The 21,730-nt window shown below is 34.9% G+C and overlaps 2 protein-coding genes across 2 annotated transcripts; both read left to right on the top strand.

Annotated features, from left to right (window-relative positions):
• Positions 1-60: 60 nt before the first annotated feature.
• On the top strand, positions 61-6,856 carry rogdi (rogdi atypical leucine zipper). Its single transcript, XM_028320765.1, has 7 exons — positions 61-214; positions 309-380; positions 455-586; positions 2,127-2,284; positions 2,503-2,623; positions 2,923-3,132; positions 4,405-6,856. The coding sequence occupies exons 1-7, from the start codon at positions 179-181 to the stop codon at positions 4,471-4,473; spliced, it is 798 nt and encodes a 265-aa protein (XP_028176566.1). The 5' UTR covers positions 61-178; the 3' UTR covers positions 4,474-6,856.
• Positions 6,857-10,086: 3,230 nt separating this feature from the next.
• On the top strand, positions 10,087-20,079 carry LOC114364569 (sorting nexin-13). Its single transcript, XM_028320764.1, has 22 exons — positions 10,087-10,301; positions 10,500-10,611; positions 10,689-10,903; positions 11,240-11,472; positions 11,652-11,804; positions 12,238-12,410; positions 13,092-13,208; positions 13,732-13,846; positions 14,014-14,142; positions 14,398-14,618; positions 14,710-14,774; positions 14,869-14,909; positions 16,077-16,169; positions 16,278-16,391; positions 16,777-16,910; positions 17,669-17,881; positions 18,249-18,345; positions 18,479-18,558; positions 18,648-18,766; positions 19,020-19,088; positions 19,213-19,319; positions 19,841-20,079. The coding sequence occupies exons 1-22, from the start codon at positions 10,180-10,182 to the stop codon at positions 20,077-20,079; spliced, it is 2,961 nt and encodes a 986-aa protein (XP_028176565.1). The 5' UTR covers positions 10,087-10,179.
• Positions 20,080-21,730: the final 1,651 nt, after the last annotated feature.

Here is a 21,730-nt window from a genome sequence, read left to right as displayed (position 1 = left end):
TGACAGTTGTCAACTTCATCTTCCTCCTCCCCCTCGCTCCTCCCAACCTTCTTCTCTCCTCGTAGTCCTCGTCTGTCTCAATCATTTCATTTTCGTGTAAAACCATTTGTGAATGGACGACGGCAAATAAAATAAATTGGCCAATTCTAAAATATTGGTTCCCCACACATTATTTGCAATGAGTGATAACGAAAAAGAAGAGGCTGCCAATTTGGTATGTAAAGCGTTCGTAACGTAGCTTACTGATCGTGTCGATTTAATGTTGTTCTAGTTAGAATGTATTATTCATGATGTCCAATTGTTTTCAGAAAGAAGAATTCGAATGGGTCCTTCGCGAGGAGGTGCACGCTATATTACATCAGCTTCATTCGGTTCTAGTCGTGAGTATTTTACTACAATGTAGGTACAATGAATGATGTTAACCGACAGACACTTGACTCGGTTTTTCTTTCAGGAATGTGCTCACAGATTCCCCGTGCCATTATATGGCAACGAAGGCCAGAAGCAGGACAAATTCATCTTGACATCACAGCCTGAACAGCTGAAATGTATAGTCACTTTGACTGGTGATAGCATTACTCATGCAGTAAGTTTGAATGTTACATTATTGTAACTTTTAAAACATTGCAGAACCATATTTTTTTAATCAATTTGAACCTTACTTCATCTGTATATTGTTCAAAATATTGTGGCAACAATTTGACCTTTACTCCTAAATATTGTATGTTACAGCCATTTAAACTCTTTAAGAAGTTTCAATCAATGTTTGATAGGCACTTGATTTGTTAATTATGAATGATTGTCATATTTAAGTCTTAATTAACCCATTATAGACTGAGTTTTCTTAAAGTGTCAGATTTTTGTTTTTTTGAAATATGTTCATAATTATGGTCTACATAATGCTATACAAGCATTAAAAAAATTATTCGACCTGTAATCTGGAAAAAAAATGCTGGTACCATATGGTACCGCTAGCCTCTTACCGTGTCAGTTGGTTAAAACATAACTTTATCATGGACTTTATAAAAATTGGGTAAATTATATATTTCATTATTATTTTAATATGTATTAATATACAAACAAATAACAGGAGTGATATTAAATGTAAAAAAGCTGTATATTGGGTAAGCAATATTCATTTTTATCTTTGAATATTCAAAAATTTGGAATGGAGCTTGGCATTGCACGCTGCACATAGCCCCACGTTACATTTTCTATACTCTGATATTGTTCGAGAGTCGCAATTATCTTGAGTTTGTTCTATAAATTTCTGTTTCGTCTTGGGACCTTCATCGTCCTCCAAAACTGCCAATGTTTGTGAATGTTACATCTAAAATAAATAAAAAACCATGGTTTTGTAAAGTATAGGAAACTATTTTACTTTATCTTCCTGTATACCATATATACCATTGAATATATCACATACTTCCCAATAAATACAGTAAAAACTAAAAATCATAAAATAATTAAAAAGACACGGTAAGCGGCTAGCGGTACCGTACGGTACCAGTAATTTTGACATACAATATTTCCCATTATTATTACCAATCGACGTAATTTTACACCATTTCACAATAAAAGCACTTATGGAGAATACAAGATTGTAACTAAATCAGTATTTCACTATCACACAAAAAAAAAATGATCACTTGCTTTTATGGCGCGTCAATTTTTAAGAGAAAATTTTGATGCGCTCACTTCAATCATCACTTACATACAACTGAAAAGAATAACTGTCAATTTTTATTCCTATTAGCATAGACCATATCTATTGGCTATGATTTGCATCAATCAGAGCACTGCATCTTTTCACGTGTTAATGTATAGAGCCAAATTAAAACACACAAAAAAGTGGTACCATATGGGACCGCTAGTCTATAATGGGTTAATCCATTACCACTTGCTTGTTCTTACATAAAAACAAACATATCAATTCTGTTAATCCATGAACATTGATTTACAGTTTCATCAATCACTTGTATTCGTTATTTCTATCAAATTGAATTAGTACATTTCAAATATTTAACTGATTGATTTAATTGCATAAAATTTGTGTCACGGTGTATAGGTATTAAGCATCATAATATAAATTCAACATTTTCACACTCTACTTGTTTATGTTTAAGGACATAAGCTTCAAGGTACTTCGTCAGCTTCACACAATATGTCGTACATCAATCAACCAAGACGGACCGTGGAAATTGCAGCAGATTCAAGATGCAGCCAATCATTTGCAGCAAGCTATAGGCTATATTGATAATGTGGACAAACATTATATCTTTAGGTATATTATTATCTAATTTAGATCAATAAATAAACCCAGCAATGTATGATTCAGTCCATGTTTCTTGTTTTGTTATTAATTGTATAGATTAGATAAAAATGATTCTTTTGTTGTGTGGGTCATAGCATCAGAGGTCACAACCCAAGATTTAGACTACTGCTTAATTTAGCTAATGAATGATACTTCAAATATTAAAATCATGTTTAAACTTATTACAGATCGTCCGAAGAAGTCCTACATATAATACAATGTTTACTCGGCTCTCTGCAGAGAGCACGCACTGCCTTAGTACTTCCTAAGAAGAAAGCTATTGATGAGCTTATGAAAAGTAGAAATATGGTAAGTATTCTGAGCAATACTTTTTCATTTATAACCATAACATCTATTGCGAATTTTTTGGCATGTAAATGTGTTTTTGTTTGTACTTTATGTATACCATGAGCATGAATATTTATCACCAAAACTTGTTATTTCCTGTTTTTATGGTACCTAAAGTATACTGATTTGATAATTATTTTTTTTTAAAGAACACCATTGAGTTTGATGTTTCTTCATTGATTTTATACGCAAATTTTTCTTCAAACTAAGTAAAGTAACAAATCCACCGTCAAACTTACACTTAATGTTTCTCTTTCCAGAAAGCCCTATCACCTAACCTACCTGAAGACTTGGCAATATCATTCTACATACAGTCACACAAGCTGATATTTGTTGCGTACCAGCTGAGTTCGGTTCACGGGACCATGAGAATTGATTCATGCCAAGCAGACTGTGCAGTGCCATGGCTTAGCGATGTGCTCTTCATGCTAACAGCAGCACTTCACATGTGTCAACAACTTAAAGATAAGGTGAGAATTTTATTTTGTTATTATAATTTCTGAGGCTTACTTATTTTGTACTTTTTTAATTAATTAATTGACTTGCTGTCATGCAATGCCAGAACCTCCAGTCTCTAAGGTACTTTAGCTGTGCTATTCAAAAGTAATTAAATAGTAATGGACTGAAATTATACCTATGTTACTCAAACTTTGCCTGTGCCTTCGTCCACATATAATATGGGTGCAGGAAGCCGTTATCGTGTTTTATCTTTAAACTATATCTGATTATGGAAAAGAGTAACCTCAGTTTATCTTATAAATGAGATTTTTATCAAATGTTAACCATGCCTACTCAAAACAATTTCGAAGTCTCCTTAGAGTAGGCGCACACTGTTGATTTTTAGTTGGCCGATAGTTGTGCCCGATTTTAATTTGTATGAAGAATCAGCCAAATCGAATCGGCGTAGTGTACGCACTCCCATACATGCCCATACTGATCAACTGCCCGACTAAACTATCGGCCGATGAAAAATCAACGGTGTGCGCTCACTCTTATTCTCTCTCTCTCACAACACTAAATACCTGGTTAATTTCTGTACCGTACAGAAAATATTAGCAGGAATTTAAATTATAACAAATGATTAGTCATCTAGCAGAAAATAGGAAGTAATTTATTTCTAGGCCTGAGAGCAGTAATGCTTGAAATAGATGTTTATTATCTTGCACCATTTTAAAATTTAGCTCATTATAATACAGTCTATTTTTGAATGAAAATAAAACTAATAGTTTAATGGAATATAGGAAAGTAAGGTGTGTTATCTGAACCTTGCCAATAGATAAGAGTGACATAAGATGATAAGATTTTGGTAGAACTATTATGATTTTATGATAAAGCAGTAATTTTATAATAAGTTAATATAATTTTATGTGATAAATGATCGATAAGTGCTTTGATGTTACTGCGATTTTCAATACGTGCGTTTTTTGGGAGAGATAAAAAGTTGCTTATAGTGTAATTTTTTAATTGTGTGGTTCATAAAATGTTAATGAATGTTTGGTTTTACTTTTGGTCATACATATTTTAATCTATATTTTTTAAAATACAATTAAAATTTTGGTCCTCTTTTGATTCTTTTGTTTTTTATGGGGTTATTAAATTATAAATTAATGGGGTTGCATTTCAATATCTAGAGCACCAAACAGCATAACTTTTTAAACATTTATCCTAGGAATGATATGTGGGCCAGTACTGGGAAGAAGCTGCAATACTTTTAGATTAATTTTATATTTTTTCTGTTACAGCTTTGTGTATTCTCACAGTACAAGGACTTCACAGTGGGATCGAGATCAACCTCTATGGTATTAAACTGAATCCATGTTACCTGATTCTCAAGTGTTTGTAAGCTTATGTACTATTTATACTGTACATGTATTTATTTAGTAATAATTATCAAGTCCATTGTTGATTCTTGTTGAGTATGTTGTAATATAGCATAGGTAATATACTAATAATTTATTGTTATATTTAATAGGATGTATAAGCAGAGGTAAGACCTGTCAAAGTTATGTTCGAAGGTGTATTGGACAAATTCTGTGTCCAATATCTGTATTAGAATGTGTTATTATTATTTAGTTTTATTTGGGTACATATGAATGCTTCTTAAGTTGGATCTGTGCATTTTAGGATTAATTAATTTAAACATTTCAAATATTTTACAATGCAGTGCTGTTCATCGAAAAAATTTAATAATTATCCGATATTTGACTATAATTTGGTACAAATAAATAAACGTGCCATCTCTGAGCTTTCGGTGTTGTTCCTGTTTACTAAAGAATAATTAGTTTTGTTGGTTTTTCTAGTAGGTTCAATCAATTTATTGTAAATATTTAAAACTGTTTTCATTCTTTGTGTTTCCTTGGTCGAGCTTTTGTATTAATCAAATTGGATATAAATTAAAGCGTATTTCACAAACATCACGATTTCGCTTAGGTGCACTGCAAGGGCGTTATACAGACCCACTATTATATCTTGTGATTGTGAAAGCTAATGAAACCTCTTTCGTATGTAATCGATGTACTTTTATTGGTAAGTGCACAAATATAGATCTGAAATGTTAAAAGGGTTTCGATGCAACTTGGAGCAATAAGGCTTCTTTGAAGTAATGTATATTGTAGATAAAATATAATTAATGTTGAAGATTTCATGACCGTGTATCATTAATGTTCAAATGTTCAACAATCAAAGAGAAACTTCAATTTAAAATATCGTTTATTTATACAAAAAAAAAAAAGATTAACAAAGAAAAACGTTCCGTAAAAATAACCTTATCCAATCGTCATTGCATGATAGTTACATTGTAAAAATCTAAACTGAATATTCATGTCCATCACAGTATGTCAAATTAATTTAACACTGAAGTGATTTCGCCTCGAATTCATTCTAATGTAGTCAATTAATTAAGTTCTTCAAACTAATTAACTTATTCAATTTGTCAACGTATAGAGTTAAAAAAATATGTGATACATAACGTTTAATTCTAAGGTCTATCTAAATTAATCTTGGTAATGATTGTCTCGGTCACCTGCTTGCCGCTAGAGCGCTTTCAGTAAAAACTTGATGGAAGGATTTTTAAACAGAATGAGGGCTATTGTTTTTATACCTATCAGTTGGCACTGACGTATGACAGGACCTTACTCGTGAGCTCGTCACCTCACTCTGCAGTGGCGCCACCCTGGTGACTGCGAATGCGATATTCCTCATACCGCTTCAGCGCTCACCAGATGGCGTCACTATCCTTAGCCGCTAGCAAGTGATAGAACTATGGATAGAACCTTGCTCCACTGTGCAGCAGTGGTGCCAACTGGTGAACACAAACGATAGCGCCCATTGTGACGTCATTTTATCTCTCTAATTAATTGATTTTAAAACAACTAAAAAGTTAAAAGAAGTATGTAGTTACCTACAATTTTTTTTGAGAAATTGTGCCTTGCAATGGTTAATTTATCGCCGGGAGTCTAGCTATAAAGATGTATTAAGAAATACGGATGTAGATCGCACCGATTGTCAGCGGAAACATAGCGCAAATATGCTATTTATCAACTCTTGCGCAGGTTTAAAAACTTCTTGATTAATAGTGGCCGAGAGTAAACGAAAATCTTCTATGTGAGTCTGTCTTGACTTTGTCCTATAAAGGTATATAATTATACCATTCTTTAAAAATAAAATGAATATTGAACTAAACTAGCTTTTTGGTGTCAAAATTCATCTGTAAAATAATATTTCAAAGCGATAACACTATGATTACAAAAAATCTAATGTTAAAATCGCTCTATTATGAATATAACTAGTTACGCAATGTATGATAATAATATTAAACAACAGAATTGGATATCGTTAATATTGTATTTTTGTGCACTTTTAATAATTCATAGCAAGATAATGAATTGTTATCGTAATTCCTGAATAAAATCTTTAAACGTTGAATATTCTTGTAGTGAATGTAAAGTACCCAATTAGGAAATGCATTTATTTAAATTACATGTTTTTGTTGCTATGATTATTTAAAATGTAAGAAGATAGTATGAAGCGATAGATCACCATCATGATCAAATTTATTTGACATGTTCGACAATAACAATCTTATACTAGTATTATTAGATAGTCTCAAGACTACTTTAATTGTATGTACCTACTGTATAAACAATTCTTGTGATTGTGTTGTAATCTTGTATTTCAATAAACCAAAATGCTGTTGAAAATCCCATCGTCTTTTTCTCATAGCTTGGGGCAACTAACCAGACAAAGCAGACCGACTTTTAGTTGGCCGATTCTTTATACCAATTAGAATGGGCCCAACTATCGGCTAACTAAAAGTCGGTGGTCTGCGCCTAGGCTTATTCATAACTCCAGTAACAGGTTCGATTCCAAGTCAATTTAGTTCAAACCTCCAGTCATTTGTCTCGCATATCCTAGATAAGCTTCAAAAGCAATAATTCAAATAAATTGACCGCCTTGCGGTTTACAGTGTTGAGTCGGGCAGTTTTATTCAAAAGCGGACAAGCATTGAACTTAGTCGTAGTTAGAGATGGGTAGTGGGTAAAAACCCATTTCACCCGATTGGGTTTAAACCGGGTGATTTGGGTAAAAACCCGGTTTTTACCCATTATCACCCATTCTGGCGGGTGAAAACAAAAATAGCGTTTTTTTAAAGTGAGAAATGGTATTTGTTGCTAAGGGGGCGTTCTAGTGTTACGTAATGCAATCTGGGGGGAGAGGAGGTCTTGAAAAACGTTACAATGCGTTACAGTGGCGGAAGGGCGGTCGATTTCAAATTTTTAAGCAGAAGTACTTTGTAGTTGGTGTTGTTATTTGTAACTTTATACCGTAATGTCATCAAAGAGAGTGTTTGGCATCTTTGGCATCCCCCCCTCCATGTCCTTGCCATTTTATTTTATTTTATTTTATTTTTCTTTATTCAGAAAACCACAGCTCTTTATAATAATAATACAAACAGGTATTTTTGTTCTTACAGCCAATAATGGATTCTATATATTATTACAATCTCGTAAAAAACAGTCAAAGGGGCAAAAAAAAAAAAGAAACATAGGCTTGCATGCAGGTTGTGTGTGTGTATGTGTGTGTGTGTGTGGTGTGTGTGTGTGTGTGAGTGTGCGTGAGTTTTCATTTACCTAATAAGTCGCAAATCTCCCTCTTGAAAGAGTGCCTGGACGTGCAAAACAAATCGACTTGACTAAACTTTTTGTTATAAATGCGGTGCATTCTGCATACCACAGAATTTTGGGAGTAATTACTGCGAGACAAAGAACTGCTAAAAAGCTTAGTATGTCTAGTACGGGTGCGAGGAGCACCAAAAGTAAGCGTTTTGGATGCAAGGTTAAGGCTGTCTATGTTGCTATTGCAGATGTTATAAAGAAAGGTCACGTCAAGTAAACAACGACGGTCTTCAAGTGACATAATATTTTGGGATTTACAAGAATCCTCGTAATCTGACCACATGCGGTATTCGCGGTAGTTAAGATGCTTTACAAATTTATGCTGTATTTTTTCTATTTTGTGAATGTGGGTGACGTATTGGGGATTCCAAATGCAGCTACAATATTCTAATACACTCCTTACATAGACGTAGTAAAGGATTTTTAGACAATTTATATCCGTAAAAGGTCTACTTACTCTTAAAATGAAACCTAGGTTTCGAAAAGCTTTAGCCACCATTGTGTCTATGTGCAAATNCACCATTTTATAAAATAATTGGTCACAATCATCATAACGTGATCAATTTTACGATTTGGCCACGATATAAATGCATATTAGTGTTAAATTACACTTATTACTTATTAATCAATAAACTTAAATGAGAAAAATTCAATAAAAATAAAGAAAAGATACCAATTGAAATAATTATAAAATTATTTGTTTTCACCCGGTGTAAACACCCACGGGTGGAATGAAACGGGTTTTTATTGGGTTTTTACCCTCATGTGGGTTTTTACCCGGGTGGAAACCCATCTCTAGTCGTAGTAGGTATATCTGCTGAGTAGTAGGTGGTATACATAGTTTACAACGGGTATTTAAAAAATAAAAATGTTTCGCTATAAGTTTATTCTTTCTAAATAGTTTCTTTTGAACTTTGATTAGAACAAAATTATTTTGAAAGAATAGTGAATAATCTAACATTCCTTTGCTTAAAAATTGTAATATGAAAAAAAAAAATACATTAGGGATGTTTTGTTAATATCAAATAATTTTTAATCGATTTAGTCAAATCGTATAAACTTAATGTAATCGTATAAACGTATAAATAGCTAATGATAAAATATGTTTTATTGTGGTACTTAGAAAATTATCAAATCACAAAACAAAACCTTGAATATACAAGTAAAGGAAGCTAAGGTAGAATTGATTTCTTCCAAGCGGATATCATGCTCGTGGAACAAGGTCCATTACCCCAATTGCGGTAAAAATTTTCAGCTGCAACGCTATTGGACTACTAACGATAATCAGCTTTTTGACAAATCCGTATCACGAAGTTTAAACGTAAACGGAATGCTACTGCGCCTTAACACAAAAGCTGTCAGAAAGTTACTTTATCTCAAACGCAAGGTAAACGCTTCACGCACATTTACTGTATTTTGGTAATTTTAGTTCCAAAAATCTTTGTAAGCGCGTAAACTTGACTGTGATACCGAATTGCACATCAGTTGGAAAGAAAATGGAGCGTAACTCTGGGCGGAAAACTCTTAATAGTGCGTTACAGGGCCCCGATTACGCTAAAAATTTTCATCTTCAATGTGCCCGGACGACGAACAAACATCAGCTGTTTTGACAAATCCTGAAACGAAGCATAGACGTAAAACGTAAAGCTAAATATCTCATGTGACAATGAAAATACTAGGAAGGTACGTCCATTACCGTGATACCGAATTTGCACCTCAGCTGGAATGAAAAACCGAGCGCAACTGAAGAAGAAGCGTGTATGTATTGGAGACGTTAAAAATTAGCGTAATCGGAGCACAGAGCCCCGATTACGGTAACTTTTATAACGTCTACAATCCAGACGCGTTTCTGATTCTGCGATACGATTGGTCAAAACAGCTGACGTACGCTGTTGAACGACCAATCGTATCGCAGAATCGAGAAGCGTGTCTGGATTGTTGACGTTAAAAATTACCGTAATCGGGGCTCAGGACATACTGTGAAAATAACACTTATTGATGTATCATCTTCAGTCAGCGCGATCTGTAGAGGGGTGCCTCAGGCACCGTACCTGCATTGCCTGCCACCTGTTTGTAGCGGTGAATCGGTACATGTCACATTATTACAATGACAATAAATCTGAATACTGATTTCATTCGATTTTTTAAAATAGATCATGTATTCGATTTAAATCATTACAAAGACAGCCCTACGTTTCATACGTCGTTGCTATTTGTCACTGTCAAGATTGTCAACTTTGTCAAGTTTGTTTTCACTTTATTTTTTGTTTGATTTTCACGCAAATTACAGAATTATTGTTAAAATTATTTTTAATTTATGACTTCATTTCACGAGAAAATATTATGACGATCATGGTGCGGAGAATAGTGGGCTGGTTTGGACTAATTTCCATAATATTGACGGGTTTGCTAGGTGTTGGATGGTATTTAACAATTCTTACTTTTATTGTTACGTTTCTGATAGGGTAAGTTACCTTTATGTTTACTTTTTAATCTGCCTATATTTATTATGAAACCTTAGTTAGAAGAAGAAGCTAGAGTTAAATTATTTCTGATGTTTTAGACTTGAACAATACAGATACTACGTCTGTAGTGCTTCAGGATAATTCACCGCCCCTAGAAAGTACTATTAACAGTTAACTATAATGTTCATTTCTTTTCAGCGTGGTTACAATTTTATATCTCAATTATGATAGTAAAAAAATATTTACTGTGGATTTAGACAATTTGGACGACCCATTGCAACAGACAAATTTTTCGATCCGACTACCAAAAGTAAGTAACCAAAATACTATGTCTCATACATAAAAACAATTCTAAGCTTTTATTATTAAATTCCTTTTTCTTTGCAGGTTTTAGAATTATTTCAGTCAAACGATTCATTACCTAAGTTTGATAATAGAATCACAGGCAGTGAGACGGTCGACTCTTTTATAAATGAAATAATAAATATAATTGTTAGTGATTACGTCACGCCATGGTACGAAATATTGACCAATGATGAGGAGTTCACCAATTATTCTATTAAACGATTGGTTTTGGCTACAGGAGTCAATGTCTCCAACAGGTAATTTATCTGGAATATTCCAGTATTAATGTAATAATATCAATAGTTGTACTTGTCCTTATTTGATATGCTAGATTAGCAATATATGACTTGTTATAGCCAATTTTCCTGGAGATCATGATGTTATAATAAAATAATGAAAATAATAAGCTTCATGAATTAATAAAGAAATAATAAATCTATATTCTCAATAAATATTCAGTAGTGGTTCAGAATTTTCTAAACAATTAGTCTAAAAAACTAAAAAGTATCTTTTTATCTGTTCCATGATTGACATTGATTTATTGAAATCATCACATGTTATTGCTACTTCTACTCTTTAATTAACGTTTTCAGGGTCAAAAGTGTGGACTGGATCTACCTCCTCGCAAATAAGTTCCCAGAGGAGCTGACGATGCATCTCAAGCTGTTCAAACAGTCCAAAGTTAGGCTCAAACACATACAGCTGTTGAGTGCTAAAGAAGCCAAAGATATGACTAACGGTAGTTCTAAACCAAGTCCCAAAAAGCAAGAGGACAAGAAAATGCATAGGAGGAATAAGAGTGAAACGGACTTGTCGTGGCCTCCTGGTGAGAAATTGATACTTCTAAATGTAATTTGTTTAATTAGGCTTTTGTTTTATTAAGTTTGGTAACTTATACAACACAATTAAGTATCTAAATAGATACTTTTGGAATTATTCAATCTTAGTAAAAAAATGAGGTCAATAAGAAGAAAAAATATTTAAAATATTTTTTGTTTGTTTCAGATTCACAAACTTTTGGAAAGTCAAAATTTTACGGTAGTAACGAAAGTTTAAATGGTAAAACGCTGACAGATCTTTTTTTCGATCTGGAATGCTCTATAGAGAACAGGCAAATCTGTAGAGATACGTTTTGTATTGACACAGAACGCGAATATGGTGAGCAAATGTGTATTTTAGAACAATATTATACAAATAAAATGGCTTTATAATGTACTAGCGACTCGCCGCGGCTTCGCACGGGTGCTAAGTAACCTTCCTCTTAAATCACTCTATCTATTAAAAATCCGTTTCAAAATCCGTTGAGTAGTTTTAAAGATCTAAGCATACATAGGGACAGACAGCGGAAAGCGACTTTGTTTTATACTATGTAGTGATCTAAAAATGATTTCTGACTTTAACTAGCCTAGAATGCGCGAAATTATATCGTTTCATCGAGGCAGTTTTTTGATTTGGACAATAAACCAAATGTATTCGTCTAAAATCGACGATAAGATAGTACTGTGGCGCGCATCTTTCGCAAACATAATTGTATCCTAAGTTGCATATATGTAGTTTAAAAAAAAAATATAACAAAGATATTTTATTTCAGCGTTGCTCTGCGAAGTGTCAGAGGCCATCCTCTACTTGGTGGCACCCGAAGAAGCGTGGAAATGTCACGCTCTAAAGATAATATTAATCGAGCTGCTGTCCGCTGTGGTATTGAGGCCACTGATCAATCTACTGAGTGACCCGGACAATATAAACAGGACCATTATACGAACTGTAAGTGACAATATCTTACTAATATTATAGATAAGTATAGAAATAAATCTGTATGTTTGTTTAAACCACTGACAGATGTTAAAAAATATTGATAAAAAAGTAGATTAGATTTGGGTGAGGGTACTTTTTAATTTATCTTATTTAACACGTAGGATGCTACGCGGCTGACCGGTGAGCCTCGAACAATAAAACTTCTATTATGTTAAGACTGAAATATCAAGATAATGAGTTTTGATTTGCATAAATTAGTATGATATATTAGTGAGCACCGAAATAAACGCGGGTGAAGTCGCTGGCCGATGTTAGTCAATAAGTTGAGCGACATTGATATGTTCATTGAACTCAAAAGATAAGCAACTAAGATGCGATGCTTAATAAGTGTCAGTGTATTGACCTAATATCTTATGATATTAAAATTATTAAAACATTCGACTTGCAATCAATAAAATGTCTTAAATAGCTTTAGTCATAGTCAAAGTCTAGTGGCTTTTAAAATTAGAGTTTCGTTATCTATGGCATGAGTACGTACTTATGGCGTCTTCGATGGGTTGGTAGCGCATAGAATATCAAAGGATTTAAAGAAGAAAATAATTTCCCTTTAAAGTTTTAACACACATATTATAATATTTTTAGAGTTGTCGACCTTTAAAACTTTGACACACCTATTATTCTTTTATTTAGTGCTGTCGGGACTCCAGTCTGCCTTCCGAGGTATTCCTACTAGTTATAAGATGCTGCGGGGACGCCGAAGAGTTGGACGCCACATTGGAGCTAGTCCAGAAGGATATACAGAAACTAGTAAGAATCCTATTAATCCACTTACAAATTAAAGTAATCCAAAGATAACATTTTTGGTGATAGTAATCGTACAGTGTGCCACAGTTCCAGCTAAACATTTACGTTTTTCTTTCGCTTTCGTCAAAATAGTAATTCTTTGCGATAGAATGAGACGACATGACCGGAAATGCCTAGCTGAAGCTGTGGCCCACTGGTACATTGCATTATACGCACAGCATGTAGCTGTCGCGCTCGCACACTCACTGCGGGCATCCGTCGTACAGTCGCGACAGCAATATAATTACGCGCGAGCGATAAGGATGGGTAGCTTGGGGTCATTGGACAAAATTCTACGTGCTCACAGACCAGACTATAGACGTTTTTTAAAGTTGTTCTTTTTTATCACAACACATTTTTGTACACTTGAAAAAATAATAGAAATTCTAATTTATGAACAGAAAGAACTTCGATTCTATCCAGTGGGTGATTTTTTTCTAATGACGTCACTAGTAGTTGTGAAGCTAAATAATTTTATTTCTTTTAGCATTCAAGAGACAGTGTAGGCGAATGGGAGTTTCAAGACCGCCAAAAGCTATCGTCATTACAGTACCTCACAAGAATCATACAAGCCAGGAGAGCAACTTTGGGACCTCAGGAAGGTATGAACAACTTATTGAATTAATTTCCATTGTGCACCGTATTACCAAGATGTACAGTATATTTTAAGTTTGTCAATTTTTAAAAGAATCGCATTCGACTTTTCATTGATCAATGAAGTGATTTACTTTCTACGTTAATTATGCAGACTGAAAAAAGAATGTTTCAGGTGCTACAAGTACTGGGAGCACAGAAAAAGTGTCGGAAGAAGTTTCGAGAACACTAAAGTTTTTGAGAGCGACTACAGCGTGGAGATCAAATGCGCAATACTTACTTGAAATAGAACTGAACGAAGCTGGTATGTTTAAATGAGATTTTCTCCTTAGATGTAATAAAAAACACAAAAACTGTATAGGTCGTACAACAGAAATTGAGGCGAAAATCTACTCACACTGATGTAATATTTGAATTCAGAACACACAAATCGGTCAGAATACGTAAGACGTCAGCGCGATAAGCGTTTAGCAATAAAAATCTTTGCTTGTGTTGATCGGCTCATGATCAACTCGTATTGAGCGACGTATAATAATGGCTGTGTTTTTTTTTTACACAGACGCAACTCACACATCAAAAGCGGTCATAGACAACCTCAGGTCGTCGGCCCTCGAGCTCTGTGATCTATACCTGTCTCCAAACAGACCCCCAGTCATAGGAATACCTGAGAACTGTTATTCGGAACTGGTGAGGAAGATCAACACAGATGGGGAAGAATTCACAAATAGCCCAGTGTTGTGTTTTGATGACGTGCAAAAATGTGTCTGCGATGCTTTGGAGGCAAGTATACGTAATACATAGACTATACTTTATCGTCAGGTCATTTATTTTTCAGTGCAAGAAGACGACTAATTTCTAATTTGTATTTTAGGATGATCCATCTTGGCAAGCTGATTTTATGATGGACGCTGATGAAAACCAAGAAAAGATGAGCTAGTAAGCAATTAATATTTTAGAGTTTATAGTTTTTTTTTAAATAATAAGCAACACAAAAAAGAAGAAAAACTTAATTTAAGTATTTTTTTTGCAGTGAGACTAAAAAAGAAGAGAAAAATGATAAGAAATATACTGGTAAGTCAAGCATTATCATTCTAATTTTGCTTACGTGCTTATGACTTTATGGATATTTCGATATCGATACTCCACTAAAAAAAACGACATACGAGAATCACATTCAGATATTTTTATGCGAGAAAAATCACGTTATCAAATTTTGACCGCACCCGTGCCCTTAAATTCACGGGCACGCGTTCTCTTCAAACAAAAAACGCTCTTAACTCCCAAAAACAAAGCACATAATCTTGTAATCTGCAGAGAAATGCAAGAAAATTGTGAAGACATGCCTGAACCAGTTGCCAAGGCTTTTCTTCAAGTCAAAATACAAGTATGAGCTCATGAACAAGTCTTCCACATTCCCTCGCTCGCTCACTCGAAGAGTACCAAGTAACAAGAACCACACACTACCTAAATGCAATAATTTTGGTAGTAAATTTTACAATACATATAGTTGCACTTTAGTTTTTAGTTTAGTTCTCTGTAGCCTTATTATGTTGGTAGTGGGATGTATAATAATGTTGAATCTGATTATTTGTTTATTTATTTGCATAATCATCCATATAAATATGTCAGCCGAAGCGATATTAAGTTCTTATGTTGTATTAACAAAACGATATAATACATTGTAAGTTGTTGCTCATTGACGAAGTAAAGAACGAATGAGTAAATACAACCGTATAAGAATGTTTCCAGGATATTCCCAAATTATTATTATTTAAGTGCAATTACCGAAGACATAAATGCATTATTTGAACTCAAGTTAATGTACAAAAGTTGTCTTTTGAAAATGTGTAAAAAATTCAATAACAATTTCTGATGTTTTTGCCCCATCGGTATAATAAATGATCTCTCTATCTATTCTAGTTGCAAATCGTAGGTAATTCACTAATTGGTCTGAGACAAGAATACATTTTAATGCTCTAAAAACACTTTGTAAAGCGTTTTGCACGTGGTTCTGTTATTGGGTGTTAGCACACGAGTGATCGTATTCCCGCTTGAAGAAGATTCTAATCCCTTCTTTCTGTTCTTCTATAATTTCCTATTATTTTTAAATCTATTAGTTAATTATTTATTTCTTTCAGTTGTATTTATTTCTGTATTACTTGTGTTGAATGGTAGATTATTATTGATTACTTCCTCAGTGATTATCTGTTTGAAGAGTAAGTTCCTGTTTTTTTTCAGGCGAAATGTTGCCCGTACCTGGATCGAGGCATAACCGATCACGATCAGACATTGTGGGTAGTTTTGCTCAGAAGATGATCAATGAGAGTGCAGGTTTGTTGATGCTGTAAGATGTGTTCTATTCTCATTCTTGTTTTTATTACCATTAAGCTCAAAATAGTCTGAAAACTGGACCTATTTGTAAATTATGTCTTCTTCCAGGCCCATCTAACATGGCGTCGGCTAACGCGAGCAATCTGTCGCTGTCACATTCCGAAATTAGTCAAAATGCTAAAAATCTGATGTCTCCATTATCAGCGTGTATCATTGAAACAGGTAATTATTAAATATTTTTATACGTAAAGAAGTCACATACAAGATACATTTAGGCTTGGTTGCACCATCTTTCTTTAACTTTGACAAACTTCAAAAATCTGTCTCCATACAAAAAACACCGGATATCGTTAAAGTTACGGTCAGTTTTAGGTGGTGCAACTCAGCCTTATAGTTCATTCATTTAGGATAGACCGATGTGACGTGGATTACAATGTTCATTCGTTCATTTCAGCCAAATACCGTCCACTGCTCGATAAAGGCTTCCCCTAAGGATTTCCACAACGATTATGCTGTCAAATAATTCGATTCAAAACAGATATTACGGACATATGACAATAAACATAGAACCTATACGCATTTTTTGTCTATGGTTTGGTACTTTCAGCTCTCGTCCAAGACAAGGGTCGTGCATTTGGGATATACGCTATAGCAGTGACTAGATTGTCTGACAACGAGCTCTGGCATATCTACAGGAGATACAGTGACTTCCACGATTTGCATTCGTCGATCAAAGACAAGGTAAACGTCACTATTTCTATTATACATCGATTTACAGTTATTTATCGTAGTGCTGTCCTTTTTGGTATATTAAGGTTGGAAAGAAATAGATTTCTCAATTCAGAACTAGCTGTTCATGTTATGTTGTCTGAAAGTTTCGGACGTTAACAAAGAAAACAAAGAAAAGCTAATTTATTCATACTTATAAACATTTCATCATCGTCATCATCATTTCAGCCACAGGACGTCCGTTGCTGAACATAGGTCTCCCTTAATGATTTCCACGTTGCCCGGTTGGCAGCGGTCTGCATCCAGCGCCTTCGTACTACCTTTATGAGGTCGTCGGTCCCACGCTGCGTTTTCCGGTACGTGGCCTTCACTCCAGAACCTTGCTGTCCTATCGGCCGTCAGTTCTGCGTACTATGTGCCCTGCCCATTGGCACTTCAGCTTGCTAATGCGTCGGGCTATGTCAGCGACTTTTTTAGTTATTTTGTAGATATTTAATATCTGGAAATCGAACTTAGTCTCCCTTATTACAAAAAGTAAGACTGGTTGAACTCTGGAAATGTCATTTTAAACCAGTGTTCGTCCCGGGCTTAACTCTTTTGTAATAAGGCCCAAAGTGTTTAATTTTAAGAATCTTTGCTTCATAATTTTCTCTTTTACTAATAAAAGAGTAAACACCCACCAAAAATCAAAATTACATGACACAGATGATGGTTTTCGACAATATTCGTTAGAAAAGTTGCCATTTTTTACGTGGATTATTTATTTCCAGTGGCCAGAACTCGGCAACCTTCCGTTCCCAGGCAAGAAAACGTTCCAGAACACTTCCCGATCAGTCCTGGAGAGCCGTAAGCGAATGCTCAACAACTACTTGCAAACGCTCGCGAACCTTGCTCGCGAGACGCGGTATATGGCGCTGCTGTCGCAAGACTACTTAGGCGGTTTCTTGAGTCAGGAGATACAGACTGAGAAACATATTAATGCGGTGAGTTGAGTGAAAGTCCTATTTAATATTAAACATATTACGCACTCGTAACACAAGCATATTTAACTTACCACGAGGGTTAACGGGTTCATTAGTAATCTATATTTACAAAAAATATTTTAAAAAAGTAAAAGAATGGATGGATATTTGTTACTCTGTCAAGCAAAACCTTCTGAACGGATTATGATGAAGTAGTTTAAGAGCCAGTGAAAAATGAATGTCAGTTTTCTCCTGGTTTTTAAAGGGGGACATTCGCGTGACATAATATTTCTGTGACAGACCGAAAATCACAAGGGCGGAGCAGCAAATACTAGTACATTGAAATCATTTTTTAGCATGTAGATTAGAACATTTTTTTTATTTTCAGCTCGATGTACTGTTTGTGAACCCATTAAAAGCTGGAATGAGGACGCTGAAAAACATGCCCGATCAGTTTGCGAACACTGTTGATGGAGTTATGGACGGTATGTATTTAATTATTTTTTATCATAAACTGGCCCGTAATTTGACATCGGGCTGTAGCCTCAGTTGTTCCCACATAATCGAGAAGATCAAACAAAAACTTTAGGGTCAGTGTGACATTGTTAATGTTTTTAGGTATCTCAAAAGTGTTTCAAGGCAAGAGTGAGAATTCCTACGATGGTTTGAGAAGCGGCAACTCTTCGGATGGCCAAGACGTAAGTACTAATTGTTTATTACTCATAATGTACGATACTGAAAACAATATTTCACATTTTGATTGATTCTGAATTACGTTTCTTCGTAGGATGGCGACGAAAGTATGGCCCTTAAGTTACTTGAAGAAGTGCTCGGCATCAGAGGCCTATGGCTTCGACGTCGGTTACTCGCGCCCTTACGAACGCTTATAGCAGACAGAGTCAATAAGTAAGTAATATTTGTTAACCAAATGTTATTAATAATACCATTATTTTAGCTGATTGAACTCCACTGGTAGACGTAAGCCAGCTCCAAAGTTCACGACATGGCATCTGTTTTTTCATCCAGCCACTGCTAAGTACCTATGTATTTTCTTTATGTTGAATTCGTCTGTTCATCAAGCAAAGGGTCATTACGAATAACTAATCAGTGGACAGCAAGACACAAGAACAAAATATATTGATCTAATTTTTGTTTACAGAAAAGTGTTCGAGCTCGTAACGGATGTCACGTCCCCAAGAAATGTAGTCCAGTATTTAAAGTCATTCAAGTAAGTTTGTCTTATGAATTTCGGTTATTATTAATATTTTGTCTTATAAACAACAAACAATAAATAATATAATGTATAAATCTTTATATCACTTCACATAAGTTTGTACTTTTGTGTTTTACAGGCAATGGCTGACCTTTCGTCACAATGCAAGTTATAGTAATCGTGATACAGCCACGAAGGCTAGAACGAGAGTTGCCGCGAAAGTGGCTCTGCTTGCCGCTTGTTCAGGTAATACATAATGAATCTATATATATAAAAATGAAACCCGTTTCGCGTTGTCACGGCATCACGTGTGAACGGCTGAACCGATTTCGATAATTCTTTTTTTTAAATGTTTGTGGAAGTCCAAGGATGGTTCTTACGGAAAAAAATATTAAGAAAATCTCTACGCTAAGGCGGTACGAAGTTCGCCGGGTCAGCTAGTACTTTATAATAATGATTAATAATTGTATTGCATTTTGTGGTAGTCAATGTTATGAAAAAGAGTGCCCGTGACGAAGATAGATCTAATAGTTGGATGAGCTTACAGTGACGCTTTGACCTAATTTATTATTTGTGCAAAGTAGATTTGGGTTGCCAGATGTACCGAACAGAATAACCAATAGTCAACGGGATAGTCGGGATTGTTCTAAAATACGACGTTTTGTCCCGTATTCAGTGTTTTCATTTGATTATCATACTGGTATTTATTTTCTGTATTTATATTTACTTTAAATTAGAATTACTGAGTCTTATGTTATTATTTTCAGACGACTTACGTCACATAGTGGGTTCGGACACGGCGCGGCGCGGCTTGCTGACGGTGTTCGATCTATTCCAAAACCAAGAGATCAACAGGCGACTTATATTCGTTTTACTTGAAGGTAACCAAACATTTTATCATTATCATCAGTTCATTTACCCTGAGTTGCACCATCTTAACTATAACAAACGTCAAAAGTCTCTCAACTCAGCCTGTCTCCACTATAGAAAAGGAAGGAAGATTTGATTCACTCTTCCCAAGCTGGCCAAACGGGTTGAGGGGGCACTGTTTTCAAATATTTCTCCTAGCCTCTTACGACGAAAAGACTGTTTTAAATTAGGTCGTATTTCTAGGCCCCGAAAGTGTATTATTTCTTGACGCAAGTATAATTTGTATTTATGTAGGAATTGAAAAGCGGTATTATTTCTTCAGCTTTATTTGTATGTTTCCGGATAAACCACAAGAAAAGGAAAGCCTTCGCTCCATCTTAACACAATCTTCTTTTGTTCTGTCTTGTGCAAAATCACCTTTCTTACTCATTCATTGCCTTTCACTCACTCCCTTGCGTTTCGTTTCACACTCCCACATTTATGTAGTTCTCTTCGTAGAACAATTGGTAGCAAATCAGCTTTTTCTCGTACCAAATCAGTAAACATTATAATATCTTATCTTGTTGCAGTAAGGTGCTATTTTGTACATACTTCTTTTATTAATAACTAGCGGCCGCCCGCGACTTCGTACGCGTGGATCTCGTTTTCCCCCCTTCATCTATCTTACGCGGTTCAGATTTTTTCATACAAAGGTTTTTTCCCGCTAACTCCCGTTCCCATNAGGTTTCGAAATGCTTTAGCCACCATTGTGTTTATGTGCAAATTGAATGTTAATTTCGAATCTAGGAGTACGCCCAAGTCTCTCACTGATGATGAGGGTTTTATTTTTATGCAATTTATGGTATATTCAAACTTGACGGCATTGGTTTTGCGTGTGAATGTTAAATGAGAACACTTACTAACATTGATATCGATTCTGTTCTTACTGTAGTAAACACTTAGTCTATCGAGATCTTCTTGCAAGCAGACACAGTCCTGGATGTTTCTAATTTTCATGTAAATTTTTGTGTCATCTGCGTACATTAAGAATTTTGAAAATTTGAAGCACTCTGTTATGTCGTATAAATAGCAGGCATATAAAAGAGGTCCCAGGATTGATCCCTGGGGAACACCCGTATAACAGTGTTCATAAATTATGAATGACGTGATTTACGTAATGGTTTTCAAACTTGAACGAGATGTGAAGTCGCCGACAACCGACAAAAAAGTCGCCAACCCAAGGCGGTGATCGGTGAGTCAGCGAGTTTGGTGTGTAGACTGTATTTTTACCCGACTGCGCCAGAAGGAGGATTATGTTTTTAACAGCCAATTCCAGGAACTCTACATCCAGAAGTTCTAGAACTCTAGACGCTTCTCACCAATCTGATCACACGCTGCTCCGAATGCATAGAAATGTCACCCGCCCACAAATCTTATCGACTGCAAAGAGAGTTTGAAATATTACGCCTTTGTTGGTAAAATGAAGTTTGGAAATGTTAGCGACTTATAAAGTGTTGGAAGATTTATACTTACTATCTTGCATAATATCTTTATGATACTAAACTATGTTGAAAAATTAAAATAATAAAAGTTGCAGAAAGTTTTATAAAGTAAACGCATGTAAGTTAATTTATATTTATACTAGCTTATACGTGCGACTTGAGCCACATGAATTTCGGTATGTCATTCTGACTTTCACGTGCCTGTCGCTTTTCATAAACAGAGATAAAAACGTTACTATGTTTCTCCCTAGGTCTCAAAGTATCTCCATACCTTTAATCTAAATCGGTTCAGTAGTTTAAGCGTGA

Source organism: Ostrinia furnacalis, unplaced genomic scaffold, assembly GCF_004193835.3.
Source record: "Ostrinia furnacalis isolate ACB-3 unplaced genomic scaffold, ASM419383v2 OfSCF7448, whole genome shotgun sequence".
NCBI lineage: Eukaryota > Metazoa > Arthropoda > Insecta > Lepidoptera > Crambidae > Ostrinia > Ostrinia furnacalis.
This window is presented reverse-complemented; position numbering and strand designations above follow the sequence as displayed.